General features: G+C 39.9%; 1 protein-coding gene across 6 annotated transcripts in view; it reads left to right on the forward strand.

Annotated features, from left to right (window-relative positions):
• Nucleotides 1-19,558, forward strand: part of ATP11A (ATPase phospholipid transporting 11A) — a 225,544-nt gene that overhangs the window by 186,051 nt on the left and 19,935 nt on the right. For all 6 annotated transcript variants that reach the window (XM_073350104.1, XM_073350114.1, XM_073350124.1 and 3 more), the window contains 3 exons: nt 9,729-9,788; nt 11,456-11,583; nt 15,399-15,534. In XM_073350104.1, the coding sequence (XP_073206205.1) occupies nt 9,729-9,788; nt 11,456-11,583; nt 15,399-15,534 (324 nt within the window). The remainder of the gene's footprint in view (nt 1-9,728; nt 9,789-11,455; nt 11,584-15,398; nt 15,535-19,558) is intronic.

Raw genomic sequence — 19,558 nt, forward strand, 5'->3', positions numbered from 1 at the left:
AAGTGACGGGTAGGCAGTCCCACTTTCCCAGATAGGTTTAGCAGCAAGACATGATAGCACAGTAGCCAATGGTTAAAGGTTACATAATGTCTTCGCCCATGGTCTCAAGTTCAGAAATTAACATTTAACATTTAATTAGTACTTTAATAAATGTATTTGTATAAAATATATATGTTGAATTTTTATTTGGGGTTTATAGGAATGAAGTAGCTCCTTTGATTGTCCAACAGATGCATATCTAGGGGTAAAAGCAAAGGAACAGTGAAAGTATATGGGAATAAGATTGTCTTTCAAGTTGTTCATTTGTGTTTTAAGGCAGGCATTGGTCCCTGGGAAAGGGAGCTGGGAGGAGGCCATATCATATACTGACATGCTTGAACCTTTTATAAACTCAAGGTTGGATGTGTGGGAAGAATATCTTCCTACAGAAGAAACTAACACAAGAGAAACAGGGCTTCTTTGTTTTATTTGCAACTTTGAATAAGACACAATTATTGCCCCCAACATCTGGCGTTTTGCTGACCAGGCATATATTAGCAAAAGCAAAGTTGTTTTTCAGTTATTCTGCTTTCTCTAACCTCTACTGCCTGGTTCCACGCCTTCAAGTACTTTACATTGGCCTGGTCCACAGTTTTTCCTATTAGGGTGTACCTTAGACCCTCTGGGCCTTGGCCGCCAACTCCTTGATTTTTGCCTGCAGGGCCTGTAGATCCTCCTTTAGATACTTACTGCCGTAGTGACATTCCGGATTTTATGTTAGGTTACCCATTATTGGCAGAGTATGGTGGAGCTGCGTCCTGTTAACAGTCAGGGTTGCCCTTTGGGGAACTGTCGTGCACACGGATGGGTGCCTTGAGGGGCAGGGCTTTTTATTTAGCTTGATGGAGTGGTTTGGGGCAGTTACACACCAGTAGGTACCGTTTATTTGGACCAGCTCCATGTGCGCCAGTTTTTTAGTGATGGCCACTTTGAACCTAGACAGAGTCGTTAGAATATTATATGGGCAAGTACACAAAATTTTCTTCTTAGAGTGGGTGCAACATTCACTAGGATACAATGCTTTTCCAGTGACCTCGGAGTATGCAACACCTTCTATTTTAATAACATGACCCCTCCTCCATACTGGCAGGGAGGTCACCATCCTGGCTTGCTGTAAATGAGGGATGCCCAGAGGTACCAAAAGGTTGAAGAGTATACTGTGACCTGTTCAAACTGGTTTTGGACTTTTATTGATTTTTTTGTTTCCCCATACCCATGGAGGGGTACTGGAGAGATAGGGTTCCACCACTTTCATAAGGGCTGGGTGGACCCGCCCATTAAGGAAATCTGTTACAATTCCCTGTGTGGTGCGGCCAAAGTTTGTTTTGCTCTTCAACAGCTCTCCTCCAGGGCCTTTATTTTGGTACCATGTTAGTATAATTGGCACATGATTTTTTACGAGTGTTTGGGGGGGGGTTTTCACAAAATTCCGCACAAATTCCAGTATTGAGGTTTGTGTATTTTCTTCCAAGCCATTGTGGCAATATGCCATGTAATTGTGTTTAAATGAGGGATAACCCAGGACCTTGTAGTCCCCTTCAGTAGTGGGACGCAGCTGGCCCCCTTTAAAGGTAATTTGGACACTAGTTACATTAAGTATAGGCACTGTCCCTCTAAGAGGGCCACAGCATTGTTTAAGGGTGTTACTCTGCTTGAAGGGGTAGCTTATGCACTGTCATGATTTTTTTCAAATGCCTTCATTAAACTCCATGATCTCTGGCACCTGACACCAGCGAATAACAGGGCAGTTAGCTGTTATTAAAATTGTGATGTTACTAGTCTCCCTGTTTATTATAGGAGGACTTGTGGCACCTTAGAGACTAACCAATTTATTAGAGCATAAGCTTTCGTGAGCTACAGCTCACTTCCTCAGATGCATATCGTGGAAGTGAGCTGTAGCTCACGAAAGCTTATGCTCTAATAAATTGGTTAGTCTCTAAGGTGCCACAAGTCCTCCTTTTCTTTTTGCGAATACAGACTAACACGGCTGTTACTCTGAAACCTGTTTATTATGAGCATCAGTGTATGATTTTGTTTGGACCTTTTTACGTTTTATTGTGTGCTCATGTCCTAACTGTAGTGCCATCTTTATCTCTGGCCAGACTTGTTTATTGGCCATTGCGTGTGTTTTGCAAAAGCTAAGTGTTTTTTTAGTGTGGCAATTAAAGCGAAGCAAACCTGAAGGAGGGGGGTTGGTGACCCATTTTCATTCCTTCTTTTCACATGGCACACTACTTGCTTTTTTTTTTTTTTTATGCACCACAGGGACTGCAGGAGCCACAGCAGGAGCCTTCCCCTAGTCACTCTGGTTGTTTTGGTTACCCTTTAGTTCTTTGTCCTTTACTTCCTTTTGTTTACCTGTCGAGACACTTGTGGAAACATTGTTAGTATTGACAGATGCTGATTTAAACAATTTTAACTGATTTTGGTGCCTTCAAAATGTTCCCAGTTTTCCCCCAATCTTTGCACATGTATTAGTAGTTAGAAGGACCCTTATTGGGCCTTGACATTTTGGCTTGAAAATTTTTTAACTTCTGGGTAAATGTGACACATTACCAAATTTCCAAATTTAAATGCCAGTTTCTTTAAAGTGCTGTTATTATTCAGTTGGGTTTGATTTTTTTTTTTAAACTTGGTTGTACAAATCCTTTAACTCTCTGTCCAATGCCTTGATGTAGTTTTGCAGCCTGTCTGCAAAAAGTCCAGACCCCACCCCACCCCACCAGGAGGATTACAGTGCTAGGCATTCTTATTGCTCTTTCTGTTATTAACTCAAAGGGCGTTAGCTGGGTCAGCCTGTTTGCTGCCTCTGATTCGATACAATACATCAGGGAGCATACGAGCCCATCCTTCTCCTGTATTCAATACTGCTTTTGTTAAGGCTGCTTTTATTGTTTTATTTATTTTTTTCACCATTTCTGAACTTTCAGGGTGGTATGGTATATGGAATCTTTGCTTTATTTCTAGTGCCTTACATGCCTTTTTCATCACTCGCCCTGTAAAGTGAGCTGTAAAGTGAGGTCAGAGTTTATTGACAGGGGCAGACCCCATCTGGGTATTATTTTTTTTGCTAGGATTCGAGCTACTGTTGTGGCAGTGCAGTTCTTGGTTGGGAATGCCTCTATCCATCGGGTAAAAGTGTTAATAATTACCAAAATGTAAGTGTATCCCCTGCTTCGTGGCAAAGGGTTTAGTAAAATTAATTTGCAGATTTTACCACTGTCCCTTTGGCCATGGTTGGTGGTTTAGAGGCACCTTTTTTCTTCTACCCAGATTCACTTGTGCGCACGTTACACATGGTTTGAGAAATAATAAAGCATTTTTTTTCATAGAGGGCGACCACCAGTGTTTTAGGGTAGCTCTTATTTGTCTCCATCCCAGATGAGCTGGAGAGTGGATGGCATGGAGCAGCAGAGCCCGTATGCACTCCCGGGCTACCAGCTCCTCCCCCCTACCCCCCGGCCCATACCAGAGGTGATTATTATACACACAGCCTTGCTCTTTCCATTTTTTTTTCTGGGCTTATGGTTGCATATAGCTTTTTTAAATTCACTTCCTTTTTTGACACTACAGTTGCACAAACCTTAATAGGACTTGTTTGTGCAATTTTTTTGGCCCGTTTATCTGCCCAGTAATTTTCCTTTTGTTCCTTGCTTGAGATTTTATTATGTGCTTTTATCTTTACTACTGCCAGTTCTGATGGTAGTTTGGCAGCTTTTGTCAGTTTTTGAACTGCCTCCATATTATTAATTGGCTTGCCAGTTGTTGTTATAAACCCTCTGCGTGACCACACATTCATGTAGTTATGCACTACTCCGAATGCATATCTGCTGTCTGTGTATACAGTGAGCTTCTTGCCTTCCCCCACTCTCAGACATTTAGTGAGGGCTGTTAGCTCCGCTCCTTGTATTGACTTTGATCCTTCCATCTGACCTGACGCTATTACTGTCCCATTACTGAGTACCACCGGCCATCCGGTGTGTGGCACTCCATTTTTATACTTTCTTGATTTATTTACATACAGAATTATATTTGAATTCTCTAATGGCTCTTCTTTAACTCTCCCCAACACTTCCTCTTTCCTATTTATAAGACATTTGTGTACTTCTCCCTCTATGTTTAGACATTCAGCTACATTTATTTTTTTGTTTCTTACGATAGAGAAGTTGGGGTTTTGCAAGCACAATGTTGATTCCCACTGCCGCCTGCGGGCATCTGTTACAGATCTTAGCCACCTGGTATTAAGGAGATTAATAAGTGTATGGGGTGTATGTAGCACTAATTTTTCCATGAGAGTGTATGATTTACAAGCTTTTACCGCCCATGTAGCGCAATCTAGAGTTGCTATGCACTCCGCATTCCGGTAGTCCATGGGATACAGGGGGTCTTAAGGTAGATAGGTATGCTACAGACCCTGTTTATCTTCCTGAAGTTGTGTTAATACAGCTGAGTATTGAGTTTCATGATGGCTGCAGTAAAGGTGGAATGGCTTTTTCACATTGGGTAAGCCCAGGCTGGGGGTAGAGGCTAAAGCCTGTTTTATTTTTTTAAATGCCTACTCTTCTTCTGTGCCCCATATTACTAACTCATTTACAGGCTTTCCTCCTCTAGGGAGGCTTTGAATTGGTTCTACTGTCTCTGAGTACTCCGAAATATATGTTTTGCAGAAATTGCGGAGTCCCAGCACTGTTCGGACTTCCTTAAGTGTCCATGGTTTTTTAACTCTCAAATTGCCTGTTTTTTTGTCTACAGTGAGTGCTTTTTCTCCCTGTGATATGCTGTTGCCATTGAGCTTTTTTTGCGCTTAATTTAAATTCTGCCTCGCGAAGATATATAAACAGTTTGTTTAGGGTTTTTAAATGGTCCTTTTTATTTGAACTGGCAATTAGCAAGTTATTTACATACTGCAATATTACAGTATCCACTTCCAAAGGCACTTGTGTTATTACTTCTGCGTCGCCCTGTGGAAGTTAGAATGGAACCCATGGGGTACTCGGGTTCAAGTATAGTGCTGGTCTTCCACTGTAAATGCAAATTTTTCCTGACTCTCTTTTGCAAGGGGAATACTCCAAAATTCAATAGCTATATTCAGGACTGAGAATACTGAGTGTTTTGGTTTTAGCAAATTAAGAATAGTGGCAGGGCTTGCCACAATAGGCTGTGCCTTTGGATTCACCTGGTTAAGGTAGGTGTAGTCTATAGTTAACTACCAGGTCCCATCTGGCTTTCGGACGGGCCAAATTGGGGCGTTAGTTGTGGAGGTGGTTTGTCTAATCACCTGTTTAGCTTTTAAATTAGTGACTATAATTTTAACTGCCTTTAAGGTTTTTGGTTTCATTGGGTACTGCCTGTGGGCTTTATGTGTTGGTCTTTCTACAGATATAGGCTTCATGTTTACTAGCCCACAATCTTGTTTATCTGTTGCCCACACTTCAGGGTGAAGGAAAACACAGTGTTTTTACTGGATTTCCCTCCACTCTTGTATTTTGCCTTACTCTTGGCAATTATGGCTATATTTTGAGATAATCTCTCCTGTTTGGACCCTCCGGCCCATTCAGTACAGCTGCCTCTGGGGTTGATTGCTCCCCCGAGCTCCTTAAGGAGATCTGTGCTGCAAATTGTGTCTTCCTGCTTGGGGCAAATCCAGATTTGACTGACTGTGACCATATTTTTAAATTTTATTTCTACTGGCTGGCTTACGGTTCCTTTTAATCTTCCCTCTGCCACTCCTTTAATTTATATGGTTCAACGGGTGAGGGGGAGATTTTGGCTGGTTATCGATACCGAGGCTCCTATGTTTATCAAAATTGTTGCACGGTTGGCCCCCCACTCGTGCGTTAAGAAACATCCTGGGGTCACTTTCGGATCCAGCCACAGAGGCCGCAGATACCTATTTGCTAGCCAGTAGTTTGAGCAACTCCTGGATTTGTTTTTTTGTTTTTGGGTACTAGTTGTATCAGTTTTATTTTGCTTGTTTGGCACTGGCCCTCCTTACGCCCCCTCTCCCCCCTGGGGTGGAAGCAGTCTTCCTTTATGTGGCCGCTCCTTTTACAATTGCTGCATGTTTTGATTTTATTTTTACAATTACGTGCCAGATGTCCAGGCTTATTGCACGTGAAGCAAGTAATGGTTCTGATTGCATGAACTGCTGTCATTTCCTGAGAGGGGATGGTTGCTGCTACCTTCCTCTTTTTTCTGTTTTCTACTTCTGTGTCCCTTTTCATTACTGCTGAGTGTGTTTCTCCCACTGAGGTGCCTAATGCCAGGACCACTTGGTGGTTTGCAGACTGCCCCTTCCTTTAGGAGGAATACATCATGGTTTTGGGATGTTATATTCTCCAGACCTGAATAAGCTTGAAATGCATTCCATTTCTTTTCAGCATAAGACATGGCAGACTCCCCCTTCTGCTGAACCACTGATTGCAGAGCCCCCCAGTTAGTGGTCTGGGCTCCTAGAACAGCAGATAGTGCATTTCTGAATTCTGTTACACTGCCTGCATCTGGGTTTGGAATTCCTGCTGGTTCTCCGGCCTGATCCCCTCCCGCAGGGTTGGGGTTATGATTTTTAGCCCAGTGCCCCATCTTCCATTTATCTTTCAAGTTGTCCCACACATTCCTGGGGCATTTACACTTGGCCAGGATATGAACATCCTTCCTGTGGAGGCTGTGTATTTTAGCCAGGCCATTTAGCTTGTCCCAAAACTCAGTATTTTTGTTGTCATGTTTGAGTTTGGGTAAATCAGATAGTAATGCCTGTTTTTCCTGGGGGGTGAAGGGATGGTAGATTTTAGTTGTTTCTGTTCTGAGTCTCCTTACTGGTTCACCCTCCGCATTAACATTTCTGAACCTCCTTAACTGCGTCTTGATTGGAGCCATACGCTGTACTTGCTCCCCTTGGGCAATTAATCCTTGTGATGCTCCTTTATTATCTTTGTGGGTGCTTAAATTTGGCCTTTCACATGAAGAAATGTATGGAGGAGGGTTGGATTCCTCCCCTTTGCTTTGTGCTGCTGAGTTTTTTCACACATAGTTAATTGGTGATGCAGTTGGCTAACAAATGCTGGGAGTGGGCTCTCCCCCCTCCCAGTCTGGAAGCGTGTTTTAGGCATGGTGAATGTAATTCGTTTGCTCTGGGATCTTTTCCAATCTCCGGACAATTACACATTTGAAAGCACAAACTCTTATTTTTTAGAGCTTGGTTTTTAGATTTAAAAATTGCATTTTCTTTTCTTTTATGTTGAGTATATTCAATAACACTATTACCGCCTTGTCTGTTTTGTCACTTTTCTAATTATTCCACCAAGTAACCAGATCCGCCTCTGGTCCAGCTGCAGAGTAGTTTGTTTTTTTAGCTGCTGTTTGCCGAGTTTTGGCATGTTTATATTTCAAATATTCTTGAGGGCTGATTATCGCCTCTCCCTTTGATGCCATGGGCTTTTACTCACCCCGGCTGCTGACCTTGTTTTTGGGAACTTGCATTTTCCCCTCTAAATGCCGTAGTTTCAATCTTTACAGCCTGTCAGCCTTGATCGGGATTTATCTTTTCTCCTTTTTCTGCTGTAGTCTCAATCTCCACAGCCTTTTATGAGGCCGTCTCCCCCCCTTTTTTTAAATAGTGCATGGTTTTAAGTTACACACAGCTGCCGGCCTTATTGGTTGGAGACTTTGTGCTATTCGAAAGCATGTACATTACATGCCTGCGGGGGGGGGGCACTCCCCTAGGACTTGCAGTGTTACGTGCAATGAGGAAATGGGACCACCAGTTTGCACTGCCTATCTCTTGCGTACCCAGCCGGTCCTGGGCTTAACTCAGGGCCAATCGCTTGCTGGTGGTTTATTCAAGTTCCCCGAAACATACCCCTTAGTTTAAACAGTACATGACCCTTTTGCACTTGTCTTCCCTCCCCTTTGATACCCTTATTTAACCCCTCTGCTTGGACTACACGTGCCTAAGTTCCTTCACACTTAAATTTAAAAAGCAGAAACAAGATGTGTTTGAAAGGGGATGAGAGACTTCTATCCCTGGCCTAATGAGGTGGTAAAGTAAACATACTCACCTCCTTGGATTTCAGTCTCAGATCCTCAATTAGCTCAAAAGCCTGAATCCAGGACGATCCCCCAAATGGAAGGACATAAATTCACACCGTGTAGAGGTCAAGCACAGGAGTTTATTACGTACAGTGCTGACGGAGTGTCACCTCGCTTTTTAGGCTTAGAGACACTGTCAAACAATTGATTACAATGGAATATATGGATTTTCCATCGGCGGGGAAAGTGACAGGTAGGCAGTCCCATTTCCCTGGATAGGTTTAGCAGTAAGACATGATAGCACAGTAGCCAATGGTTAAAGGCTACATAATGTCTCTGCCCATGGTCTCAAGTTCACAAATTAACATTTAACATTTAATTAGTACTTTAATAAATGTATTTGTATAAAATATATATGTTGAATTTTTATTTGGGGTTTATAGGAATGAAGTAACTCCTTTGATTGTCCAATAGATACATATCTAGGGGTAAAAGCAAAGAAACAGTGAAAGTATATGGCAATAAAAATTGTCTTTCAAGTTGTTCATTTGTGTTTTAAGGCAGGCATTGGTTCCTGGGAAAGGGATGTTGGAGGAGGCCATATCTTATACTGACATGCTTGAACCTTTTATAAACTCAAGGTTGGATGTGTGGGAAGAACATCTACCTACACAAGAAACTAACACAACAGAAACAGGACTTCTTTGTTCTATTTGTAACTTTGAATAAGACACAATTATTGCCCCCAACATCTGGCATTTTGCTGACCAGGCATATCTTAGCAAAAGCAAAGTTATCTTTTGGTTATTCTGCTTTCTCTTAGCTATTGCTAGGCCTTTGACCTTTTGACCAAACTCAGGACTTTGGGCCTGTACACAAATCCATATACCAGGTTATTACATCAGCAATGGATTTTAACCCTTCATTGTCAAATAAAATTTGCAGAATTTTGCAGAATTTTAAAATATTGTGTATAGAATTCTAATTTTTTTGGTGCAGAATGATCTCAGGAGTATCATTGTCACCAAACTCTGAGGCAGAACAGCTTTTATTTATATGCACTGTGTGATCTTTAATACGGTCACAAATAAAATTTTCATTTTTTCTTTAATCTTTATTCCCTTATGTATTCCAGCAACTCCCTCCTCCTCCTCTACCCTCCGCCCCCCCACCCATCTTTTAGGCTCCATATACAGTGGCCTTTTAAATCAAGTCTGAGGAACAGTGTTTTAAAAGTTAACATAATTCTAACTTAAATCAGTTTCTAAGTTCAGTTGACCAGTGTGGATGGAGAAACCCATTTTACTGTTTATGTCCACACTGACTGGCCACCGTATATCAGAAACTAGTTTACCTGAATCCCATTGTTGATATGACCTTAATTTCCTCTTTCTGTCTTCTGTGCCCACCCACCCCCGGGTAGCATCTCATTTCCCTCCAACTTGATAGAGTACTTATAGTTTTTCTTTCAAAATTGTGTTTGTCTGTGCTAATGTAAAAGGAGAATGTGAATGCCCTATTTCTATAAATCTGTCACGGTATTTTCTGTATTCTGTGTACAGTTCAATTAGTATTATACAATATTATAATATACATGGTTGTAATAATGCATGATATATGTTGTTGATGCATCACTTGATAACTCCCACTTTGTCTTCCAGAATGTCTGCTTCATTTTTCCTCAGTTTTTATACCAGTTCTTCTGTGGGTTTTCACAACAGGTTAGTCAGTCATTTTAATTTTTCTGCTTTGTGTAAAACCTTCTCTTTGGCCTTTTTTAACTAAAAGCGTTGGGCTGTTGTATATTCTTACTGGACCAAGTAGGCTGGGAAAGCTGTTAGTTTAGCTTACAGCTGTCACTAAAGAAGGCTATTACCTTTGGTTAGTGTGGCTTTCAAGAGCTCTCGTGACTGTTACTGAAATGAATTTGATGAATTATCAGAAAACCCACGTTATTTTCTGAGTCAAAGACTTAATGGAAAAAGCAAAACTGAGAGTTAGCTGTGGAAAGCAAAATCTCTATGGAAAACATGCAGTTCAATCTTTTCATCGATTTTTTTTTGCTCACAGAGCATGGATAGAGGAAAATCTAAAAGGTGTGGGTGTGAACAAGCAGTTTGTCTTTTGAGGCAGGGGTGAAAGTGCAGAAGGCTGCTGTCCTGATCTGGGGGGCCTCTCAGGCTGAGCATGCAGATGCCCACACCGTGGAAATCCGTGGTGGGAGAAGGGAAAATAAACACACCAGTTTAAGGAAAAGGGACCTAATTCTCCAAAAGAAAAAAAAATAAGGCATTCTTGGGGGATGGCAAGGTCCTCTTTCTTCTAAATTCTTGTTTCTTTGCTCCTCCTCGGCTGTTCTCAGCTATCTAAGTTGTATGGAAGGCTCCTTGTCACTCCTCCCATGAAGTAAGGGAGATGAAAACAAATTCAGGAACTTGGAAGAAAAGGAGACCGGACCTTTGTCAAAGATTTTCCCAGTAAAGCTCTACTGAGCTTAACAACATGGAGTTTGAGTTAATTTTAGGGATGCGCTGAAACCTATCTAGCATTTTGCAAAGCACTCTCTGGCTAATACTAGATGTTAAAGCATGTGTTCATGAACTTTGACTGCAAAATTTGCCATTCTTTTTCATGAAAAATAACACTACTTTTTTTTAAGAGAAGCCTTTGTAGTAAGGATTTTCAGTGCACATGTTTCAGGGCATAGGTTGATCATGAGGCAGGGTCTGGAAAAAAACCCCACTTTATAGGGGTAAGGAATAGGTTTGTTGTTGATGATAAACGTTATGTACCTAGAATAAGACCCAGAACAGGGAGAAGGGGAGAAAAAGTTTGGTTCATACCCATTCCCTTATGTTGTCAAGGAGCTGATTTGATCCCCCTATTCAAGCTGTTCTCTAGAGCCGCTTTAGCTTAAACTTGCTAGCTACAGCCCCACAAGTGACCATTATGGCATCTGAGGATTACTGGAATGTAACAACACTCCAGCCATTACACTTGAACTCTGCCCTACATTGGGTGAGTGAAAAGGGGGTGGAGTGGAGCTGGCTATGCCTGACAGAGATTTCCTCCACCAGAAGAATCAGTTGTCCAGCTAGGGTAGCTTTACAGCTCCTTTGCACAGCTGAAACATTGTGAGGCGGCCACTGACTATTGTCAGGTCAAATTTTGATAGACTTGTTTGCCCAGAGGAACCTGGGTGAAAACTGACTTTTATCCTATCTCAAAAGCTGTCATCCAAGGATGTTATGTGGAATTTGTCTTTGTTTTAAGGAATGTGCTTTTATGGCTTTAAACAAGACAACGTTCTCCCGTTAAATCAAGCATAATATGGTGTATTGTGTTTGAAAATATAACTGGTTAATATAACTCTTTTTTCCATCTGCAGCCTTTGTATGATACTGCGTATCTAACACTATACAATATCAGCTTCACATCTCTTCCTATCCTCTTGTACAGTCTAATGGAACAACATGTCAGTACAGACATGCTCAAGAGAGAACCTTCACTGTACAGGTAAAGGTAATCATTTAGCCCAAAATGTTTGGCTATTCATTTGTAGACTGTCTTTTTTGGAATGTGTCTCCAAAATACCTTTAGCGTTTACCTTTTCCATTGTGCACAATATAAGAAATTCAACATCCTCTAACAATTAAATGCGCTGCACCTGAGATGGTAGTTCTGTAAATATTTTGGAAATGACCGGATGTATATAGTATACTATACAGCATATATATGTTTAGGGCTGTTGATTAATCACAGTTAACTCACGCTATTAACTTAAAAAAACATTAATCACGATTTTAAAAATTAATCGTGATTAATCGCAGTTTTAATTGCACTGGTAAACAATAGAATACCAATTGAAATTTATTAAATATTTTGGCTGTTTTTCTACCTTTTCAAATATATTGATTTCAATTATAACACAGAATACAAAGTATACACTGTTCACTTTATATTATTTTTATTACAAATATTTGCACTGTAAAAATGATAAACAAAAGAAACAGTATTTTTCAGTTCACCTCATACAATACCATAATGCAATCTCTTTATCGTGCAAATGCAACTTACAAATGTAGATTTTTTTTGGTTATGTAACTGCACTCAAAAACAAAACAATGTAAATCTTTAGATCCTACAAGTCCACTCAGTCCTACTTCTCGTTCAGCCAATCGCCCTGACAAACAAGTTTGTTTACATTTATGGGAGATAATGCTGTCCATTTCTTATTTATAATGTCAACAGAAAGTGAGAACAGGTGTTCACATGGCACTTTTGTAGCCGGCATTGCAAGGTACCTATGTGCCAGATATGCTAAGCATTCGGATGCCTCTTCATGCTTCGGCCACCATTCCAGAGGACATAATTCCATGCTGCTGATGCTCATTAAAAAAATAATGCGTTAATTAAATTTGTGACTGAACTCCTTGCGGGAGAATTGTATGTCTCTGGCTCTATTTTATGCGCATTGTGCCATATATTTCATGTTATAGTAGTCTTGGATGATGACTCGGCACATGTTCATTTTAAGAACACTTTCACTGCAGATGTGACAAAACGCAAAGAAGGTACCAATGTGAGATTTCTAAAGCTGGCTATAGCACTCAAACCAAGGTTTCAGAATCTGAAGTGCCTTCCAAAATCTGAGAGGGCCGAGGTGTGGAGCATGCTTTCAGAGATCAAAAAAGAACAGCACTCCCATGCGGAAACTACAGAAGCCAAATCACCAAAAAAGAAAATCAGCGTTCTCCTGGTGGCATTTGATTCAGATGATAAAAATGAACATGCATCGGTCTGCACTGCTTTGAATGGTTATTGAGCAGAACCCCGTCATCAGCATGGACGTATGTCCTCTGGAATGGTGGTTGAAGCATGAAGGGACATATGAATCTTTAGCACATTTGACATGTAAATATCTTGCAATGCTAGCTACAGCAGTGCGATGTGAACACCTGTTCTCACTTTCAGGTGACATTGTGAACAAGAAGTGGGCAGCATTATCTCCTGCAAATGTAAAAATCCTTGTTTGTCTGAGCAACTGGCTGAACAAGAAGTAGGACTGAATGGACTTGTAGGCTCTAAAGTTTTACATTGTTTTATCTTTGAATGCAGTTATTTTTTGTACATAATTCTACATTTGTAAGTTCAACTTTCATGATAAAGAGATTGCACTACAGTACTTGTATTAGGTGAATTGAAAAATACTGTTTATTTTGTTTTTTGCAGTGCAAGTATTTGTAATAAAAATAAATATAAAGTGAGAAGTGTACACTTTGTACTCTGTTATAAATGAAATCAATATATTTGAAAAGGTAGAAAACATCCAAAAATATTTAAATAAATGGTGTTCTATTATTGTTTAACAGTGTGATTAATCGCAATTAATTTTTGTAATTGCTTCGCAGCCCTAATATATATATTTCAATAGCTGGATAAACTCTGTAGATCATGTACAATCTTGGACAGAAGTTCAGAATTATAGTAGAAAATTATTGCCCTACAGAGTGGAAAAAAACGTATTCGTTTAGTATTGTTTAATGCCTCCATCTGTGGAGGACAGCAGATTCCTAGAAACAAAACACACTATATATCTATTTATAAACTTTTCTTTTGAGGGGAAAGAGAGACTGATAGCTGCAGTTTCTCGCTCCTTTTTCCTTAAATATTCTCTTTGCTGGATCTAATTCCATCAGTGAGTTCCTTGTTTCTTGCAGAGGTGAGTGGTGCGGGTATAGTCAAAGATATCTTTTATGCAGCAACATGTTTTTCACAATAGACGCCATGTGAACAAGTTTTTTTGAAGCCCCATAAACATATTGTTGCTGCTTGTTGAAATACCTCAAGCCTGCTTCCAGTATGCCATAGTGTTTCCTTGAAACTTTTATCAGTTTTACATGTCCCAAGATCCTTTTGGCAGGGAGACTAAAATAGTCAACGGCAAAATGTTGACTAGCTTTCAGGACAGTAATGCTAAAACTATTTTAGATTACTCTTCTCTGCCAGTTGGATGACTATTTCTGCCAATAAACTGCATTTGGCAGTCCACATTAGGATGAGTGTCTGGTTTGGATTGCTGAAGCTGCAAAACCCGTGCCTTATTTTGAGAGTAATTGTAGATGCCCAAAGCATAAACTTGAAAAGTGTAATATGGCTCCAGGTATTTATTTCACAATTGGGTGAACTCTTAGATCCTAAGGGCAATATGACATACTGCTATTGAAAACTCATTTTTATTACACCTTACAATTTAAAAAAATGCTTGTTTTGGAGAGTCACATTTTTGTTTGGCTTTTGAGAGCATAGCATATTTAATGCCCACTGATCTTCTGAACTTATTTTGTCAGTCAATAGCACAAAATTATTGCAGGCCACATGAGACACATGATGCTCTTTTAGCCATTTATAGTGATGTATTCTTTTGAAAAAATTCCTGTTAAATGAATGGGGTAATTTACTCACAATGAAAAATAATTTAAGATCGTCCTGAGCCCAGTTTTTTTTAAAAGCTATTTGGATGAAAATATTGATTGATATGATCACTGATGGAAAGGGAGAGAGTGTATAAGTGCTTTTGTTTCCAGCTACTGTTTATATCTTTATAATTCACATTTTTCATTTCAGTTTTGCTCTGACCCATTTTATGATATTTTATGATAGGCCATGTCCCAATTTTCTGTGTATGAGAATTAAACAAGTACCATTCAAATTCATATGTACTGTGGAAAATTTACTATAGCCAAATACTTTTGTCCAACAATCAATCAATCACATTTTCTAAAGGAAAGCATTCTAGTAATACTCTTTATGTTAATATACTCTTTGATTCTGGTAAGCGTGACTCCACCTATGTTGTTAACATTCCATATCGTAGTAATAAGTTTGTCCTGTGCTCTCTTTGTTTACAAAGAGCACCACCTGGAAAAGAAAACAAAGTCTCCAGAGACCTCTAGTGTTTCAGTTTATTACATATCTTTTTAGGTCATCAGTGTGTACAGCACTTTATAAAACTTGTACTTTAAACATGTCCCTTCCCTGAAGAGATTGAAATCTAACTTGCACTGGTACAGTACAAATACAGAATTTACCATCAGAGTGGGAACTGGTAGAATTATAGTCAATGAGTAGTGGAGAAGGCGAGAAAAAAGTCGTAGATCTTACGGAGAGAGATGAATGTGGGTCTGGTAGACACCTGTCGCATGGGAAGCGTTTAGCTGTTCCAAATAAAATATTTTAAATATTTCTTCTCACAGAATAATTTGTTGACTTCATATTTCTTAGATCTTTTTAGCATGCCAGTCTGAGTGCATATGTCTTGTTTTGTTCAGGGATATCACCAAGAATGCTCTTCTGCGCTGGCGTGTATTTATTTATTGGACGTTCTTGGGACTGTTTGATGCTGTGGTATTTTTTTTTGGTGCCTATTTCTTGTTTGACAACACTACTGTGACCAGCAATGGACAGGTTAGTATTTAGTTTGATCAAAGTAGACTTGGGAAATGAAGAAATTGTAACTTTTAAAATCCCAAATGTTCAATTATGATTTACATAGGCGTAATTCATTAAAAATAACGAACTATTGTCATAAAGGCTTCCTGTAAAGTTAACAACTTTTATGGGTGGCAGTGAGATAGGAGTGATCTGTAACTCTGTGTTTAACAGAAGCAGAATTATATAGCTAAAATACTGTGGATCAGTAATCAGCATGTGGCTGCATGCTACTTTGTGGGAGTATGGGGGAGTTTATAACCTGAACTCGAAATATCCTGTAAGAATTTACATTATAACTTTGCTATTTCATAATTAACACCTACTTCATCAATATCTTGATAATTTGACTCATTTAATTAATTTGTGTATATTTTAAAAAGATAGACACCTGAATATCCTTGTGATGGGTACCACGCAAGAGCCTAAATATAAAAGACTAGAATTACATGTTTAACATTTATACATTTTACATGTCTTTTAAGATATTCTATTTCTACTTACTGTACAGTGACATGAATATAAATTCTTAAGGACCTTTTGCATTTTAGTTATTTATACATTAACATTTTTTGGTCTATTTTATTTGTGTCTTGCTTTTTTTTCTTTTTTGCTACTTGCTTCTCTTCCTAACCTCAGCTAATGACAGCCAACACTCATATGGTAAGACTACTGTGGTTTTGTCATGATGTGCATTTTCTCTTTCCCAATTCTTGAACTAAAGAACAGTTAAAATATTTCCTACAAATATTTTCATGACTTCTGTCCTTTATAGAAATATTAGCCGTTGCTGCCTTTTTCATTTCTTTAAAAATTGTTACGGCCAGGGAGTTGTATTAGAAAGACTATAATTTTTTGACAATATTCATTTTCTGCTTTCCTTTGCGTTATGTTGTGTTTTCATCAGTGCTTCCCACTCAGCTTTTTTGTCTTATTGAAAATCTGTACTCTAGTCGATTTATAATATCTGACATTTCCAAAACTTTAGAAAAGATTCATTGAATGACAGTGAGAATACAACAGTGAAATTTTTTTACCCAATTTTAAGTGAAACAGATCTGTCCACAAATGTCACTTGTAATTCTACATTTACTAGAGAAGTAATATTCGAGTAGAATGGATATTGTAACATCATTGAATGTAATAAACTAAGCCACTATGTGAGAAAAGATAGGAATCTTCTTTTTAAGATTGCCTGTACACTGAAAAAATTACCATTGGGCAGTGCAGTGTGCTACAGTAGTTCTGTTTATCCTGTACTTATGTTTTCAGTCTGATGTTGAAAACTCTATATCGTTTCAATTTTTGGTATACATAAAATTGTCTTTTTCAGACCTGTGGGTATCACATAGCCTCTCGTTGTTGCCAGATGTGTTGATTCAGAGTCCATCTTTAATCTTTTAGTTCAGTCTTGTTGTGTAGATAGAGCCAGCTTGCTTTTAACAATGTTCCCAAAACACATTAAAGCCTCATCCCAAAATGTTCAAAGTTGGGTGCTTAAGGTTAGGTACCCACATTAATATTTAGGTACCTAAAATAAGTAGCCTAATGACAGAGGTATTGAGTATCCTGAGCTCCATTTGAAGTCAGAATTTAAGGGGAAATTCAGCACATTTTGGAACTCTGACCTTTTATTTCAGTGTTAAGCATGGATTTTGGGTGCCTGAAAATGTTGGCTGCCAGGGATAAGTTATCAACTGAAATGTGGACATCAACCTCAACTCTAAACAATGATTGAGTGTCCGATATGTGCTAAGTGCCTCACAAAATCAAGCTTTGAGTGGCTTACAATATCAATTCAGTATCTCACAACAAGTCAGTCAAAAACAAGTTAAGGGGGAGAGGAGAGACAAGTGTGACAGTCTCATGAAGCTACACTAGATGATCCACCTTAGGTTCCAAGTTGTTAAAATGGACAACTTCTAGATTATTGCATCAAGAAGGTATTTTTTTTCAGCTTTTCACCCCAAATCTCCACTTCCGCCAAGGCTAGTAAAAATGTGAGGCAAGTTAATGTCCTTTACTGTGTGAAAAACTCCAATGTGACAGGCCAGATAATGGCATGACATTCAGCTTAAAAATAAATCACAAACCTAAAGCATCTAACTTTATTTAGAAATCTTATTGAAGGTCCACTACAATCCCTAAAGTGATATACTGTTAGAATTTTGGGTGTCCTTTATCACCCATCGTCTTTCATTTCTCTTGGCCAGCTGACTGCAAAATGGCTGGCCCAGAGCAATTGGCTGACAAGCAAAATTCAGGTGTCCAAGATCTGTCAATAATAATAGTAGTCAATTTACTACAGCAATGCCTAGATACCCCAACTGAATTGTGGACCCCATTGTGTTAGGCACAGTACTAACACATAGTAAGAGATGTTCCCCAAAGAGCTTGCAATTTAAACAGAGAAGGCAAAGAGTAAAGAAAGGAATGCAACATAGAAGCAGAGTGATTGCAGGTGGTAAATGTCATATAACTTATACAGTGTGTTTTGTGTGCTCTTGATTTGGTGTTTTGTTGTAGGATTTTTAAAATTGTATTATTGGGGTCGGAAAAGTGGGAAAAGGGCAGGAGAGATGATGGGTTAATAGGAGCAAAGGTGTGGGAAAGACAAAAGAAGGGAATAGGGACAATGAAGGAGAAGGAGAGATGGGAGAAGTAGGATTGAAAATTGTAGAGGAACTTGGAGGACAGGGACAAAAGTGGATGGGAATCTGGGAGGCAGTGACCATGAGTTGGTTGAGTTCAGGATCCTGACGCAGGGAAGAAAGGTAAGCAGCAGGATACGGACCCTGGACTTCAGGAAAGCAGACTTCGACTCCCTCAGGGAACGGATGGCCAGGATCCCCTGGGGGACTAACTTGAAGGGGAAAGGAGTCCAGGAGAGCTGGCTGTATTTCAAGGAATCCCTGTTGAGGTTACAGGGACAAACCATCCCGATGAGTCGAAAGAATAGTAAATATGGCAGGCAACCAGCTTGGCTTAATGGTGAAATCCTAGCGGATCTTAAACATAAAAAAGAAGCTTACAAGAAGTGGAAGGTTGGACATATGACCAGGGAAGAGTATAAAAATATTGCTCGGGCATGTAGGAATGTTATCAGGAGGGCCAAATCGCACCTGGAGCTGCAGCTAGCCAGAGATGTCAAGAGTAACAAGAAGGGTTTCTTCAGGTATGTTGGCAACAAGAAGAAAGCCAAGGAATGTGTGGGCCCCTTACTGAATGAGGGAGGCAACCTAGTGACAGAGGATGTGGAAAAAGCTAATGTACTCAATGCTTTTTTTGCCTCTGTTTTCACTAACAAGGTCAGCTCCCAGACTGCTGCGCTGGGCATCACAAAATGCGGAAGAGATGGCCAGCCCTCTGTGGAGATAGAGGCGGTTAGGGACTATTTAGAAAAGCTGGACGTGCACAAGTCCATGGGGCCGGACGAGTTGCATCCGAGAGTGCTGAAGGAATTGGCAGCTGTGATTGCAGAGCCACTGGCCATTATCTTTGAAAACTCGTGGCGAACCGGGGAAGTCCCGGATGACTGGAAAAAGGCTAATGTAGTGCCAATCTTTAAAAAAGGGAAGAAGGAAGATCCTGGGAACTACAGGCCAGTCAGCCTCACCTCAGTCCCTGGAAAAATCATGGAGCAGGTCCTCAAAGAATCAATCCTGAAGCACTTGCATGAGAGGAAAGTGATCAGGAACAGCCAGCATGGATTCACCAAGGGAAGGTCATGCCTGACTAATCTAATCGCCTTTTATGATGAGATTACTGGTTCTGTGGATGAAGGGAAAGCAGTGGATGTATTGTTTCTTGACTTTAGCAAAGCTTTTGACACGGTCTCCCATAGTATTCTTGTCAGCAAGTTAAGGAAGTATGGGCTGGATGAATGCACTATAAGGTGGGTAGAAAGCTGGCTAGATTGTCGGGCTCAACGGGTAGTGATCAATGGCTCCATGTCTAGTTGGCAGCCGGTATCAAGTGGAGTGCCCCAAGGGTCGGTCCT

Source organism: Lepidochelys kempii, chromosome 1 (genome assembly GCF_965140265.1).
Source record: "Lepidochelys kempii isolate rLepKem1 chromosome 1, rLepKem1.hap2, whole genome shotgun sequence".
NCBI lineage: Eukaryota > Metazoa > Chordata > Testudines > Cheloniidae > Lepidochelys > Lepidochelys kempii.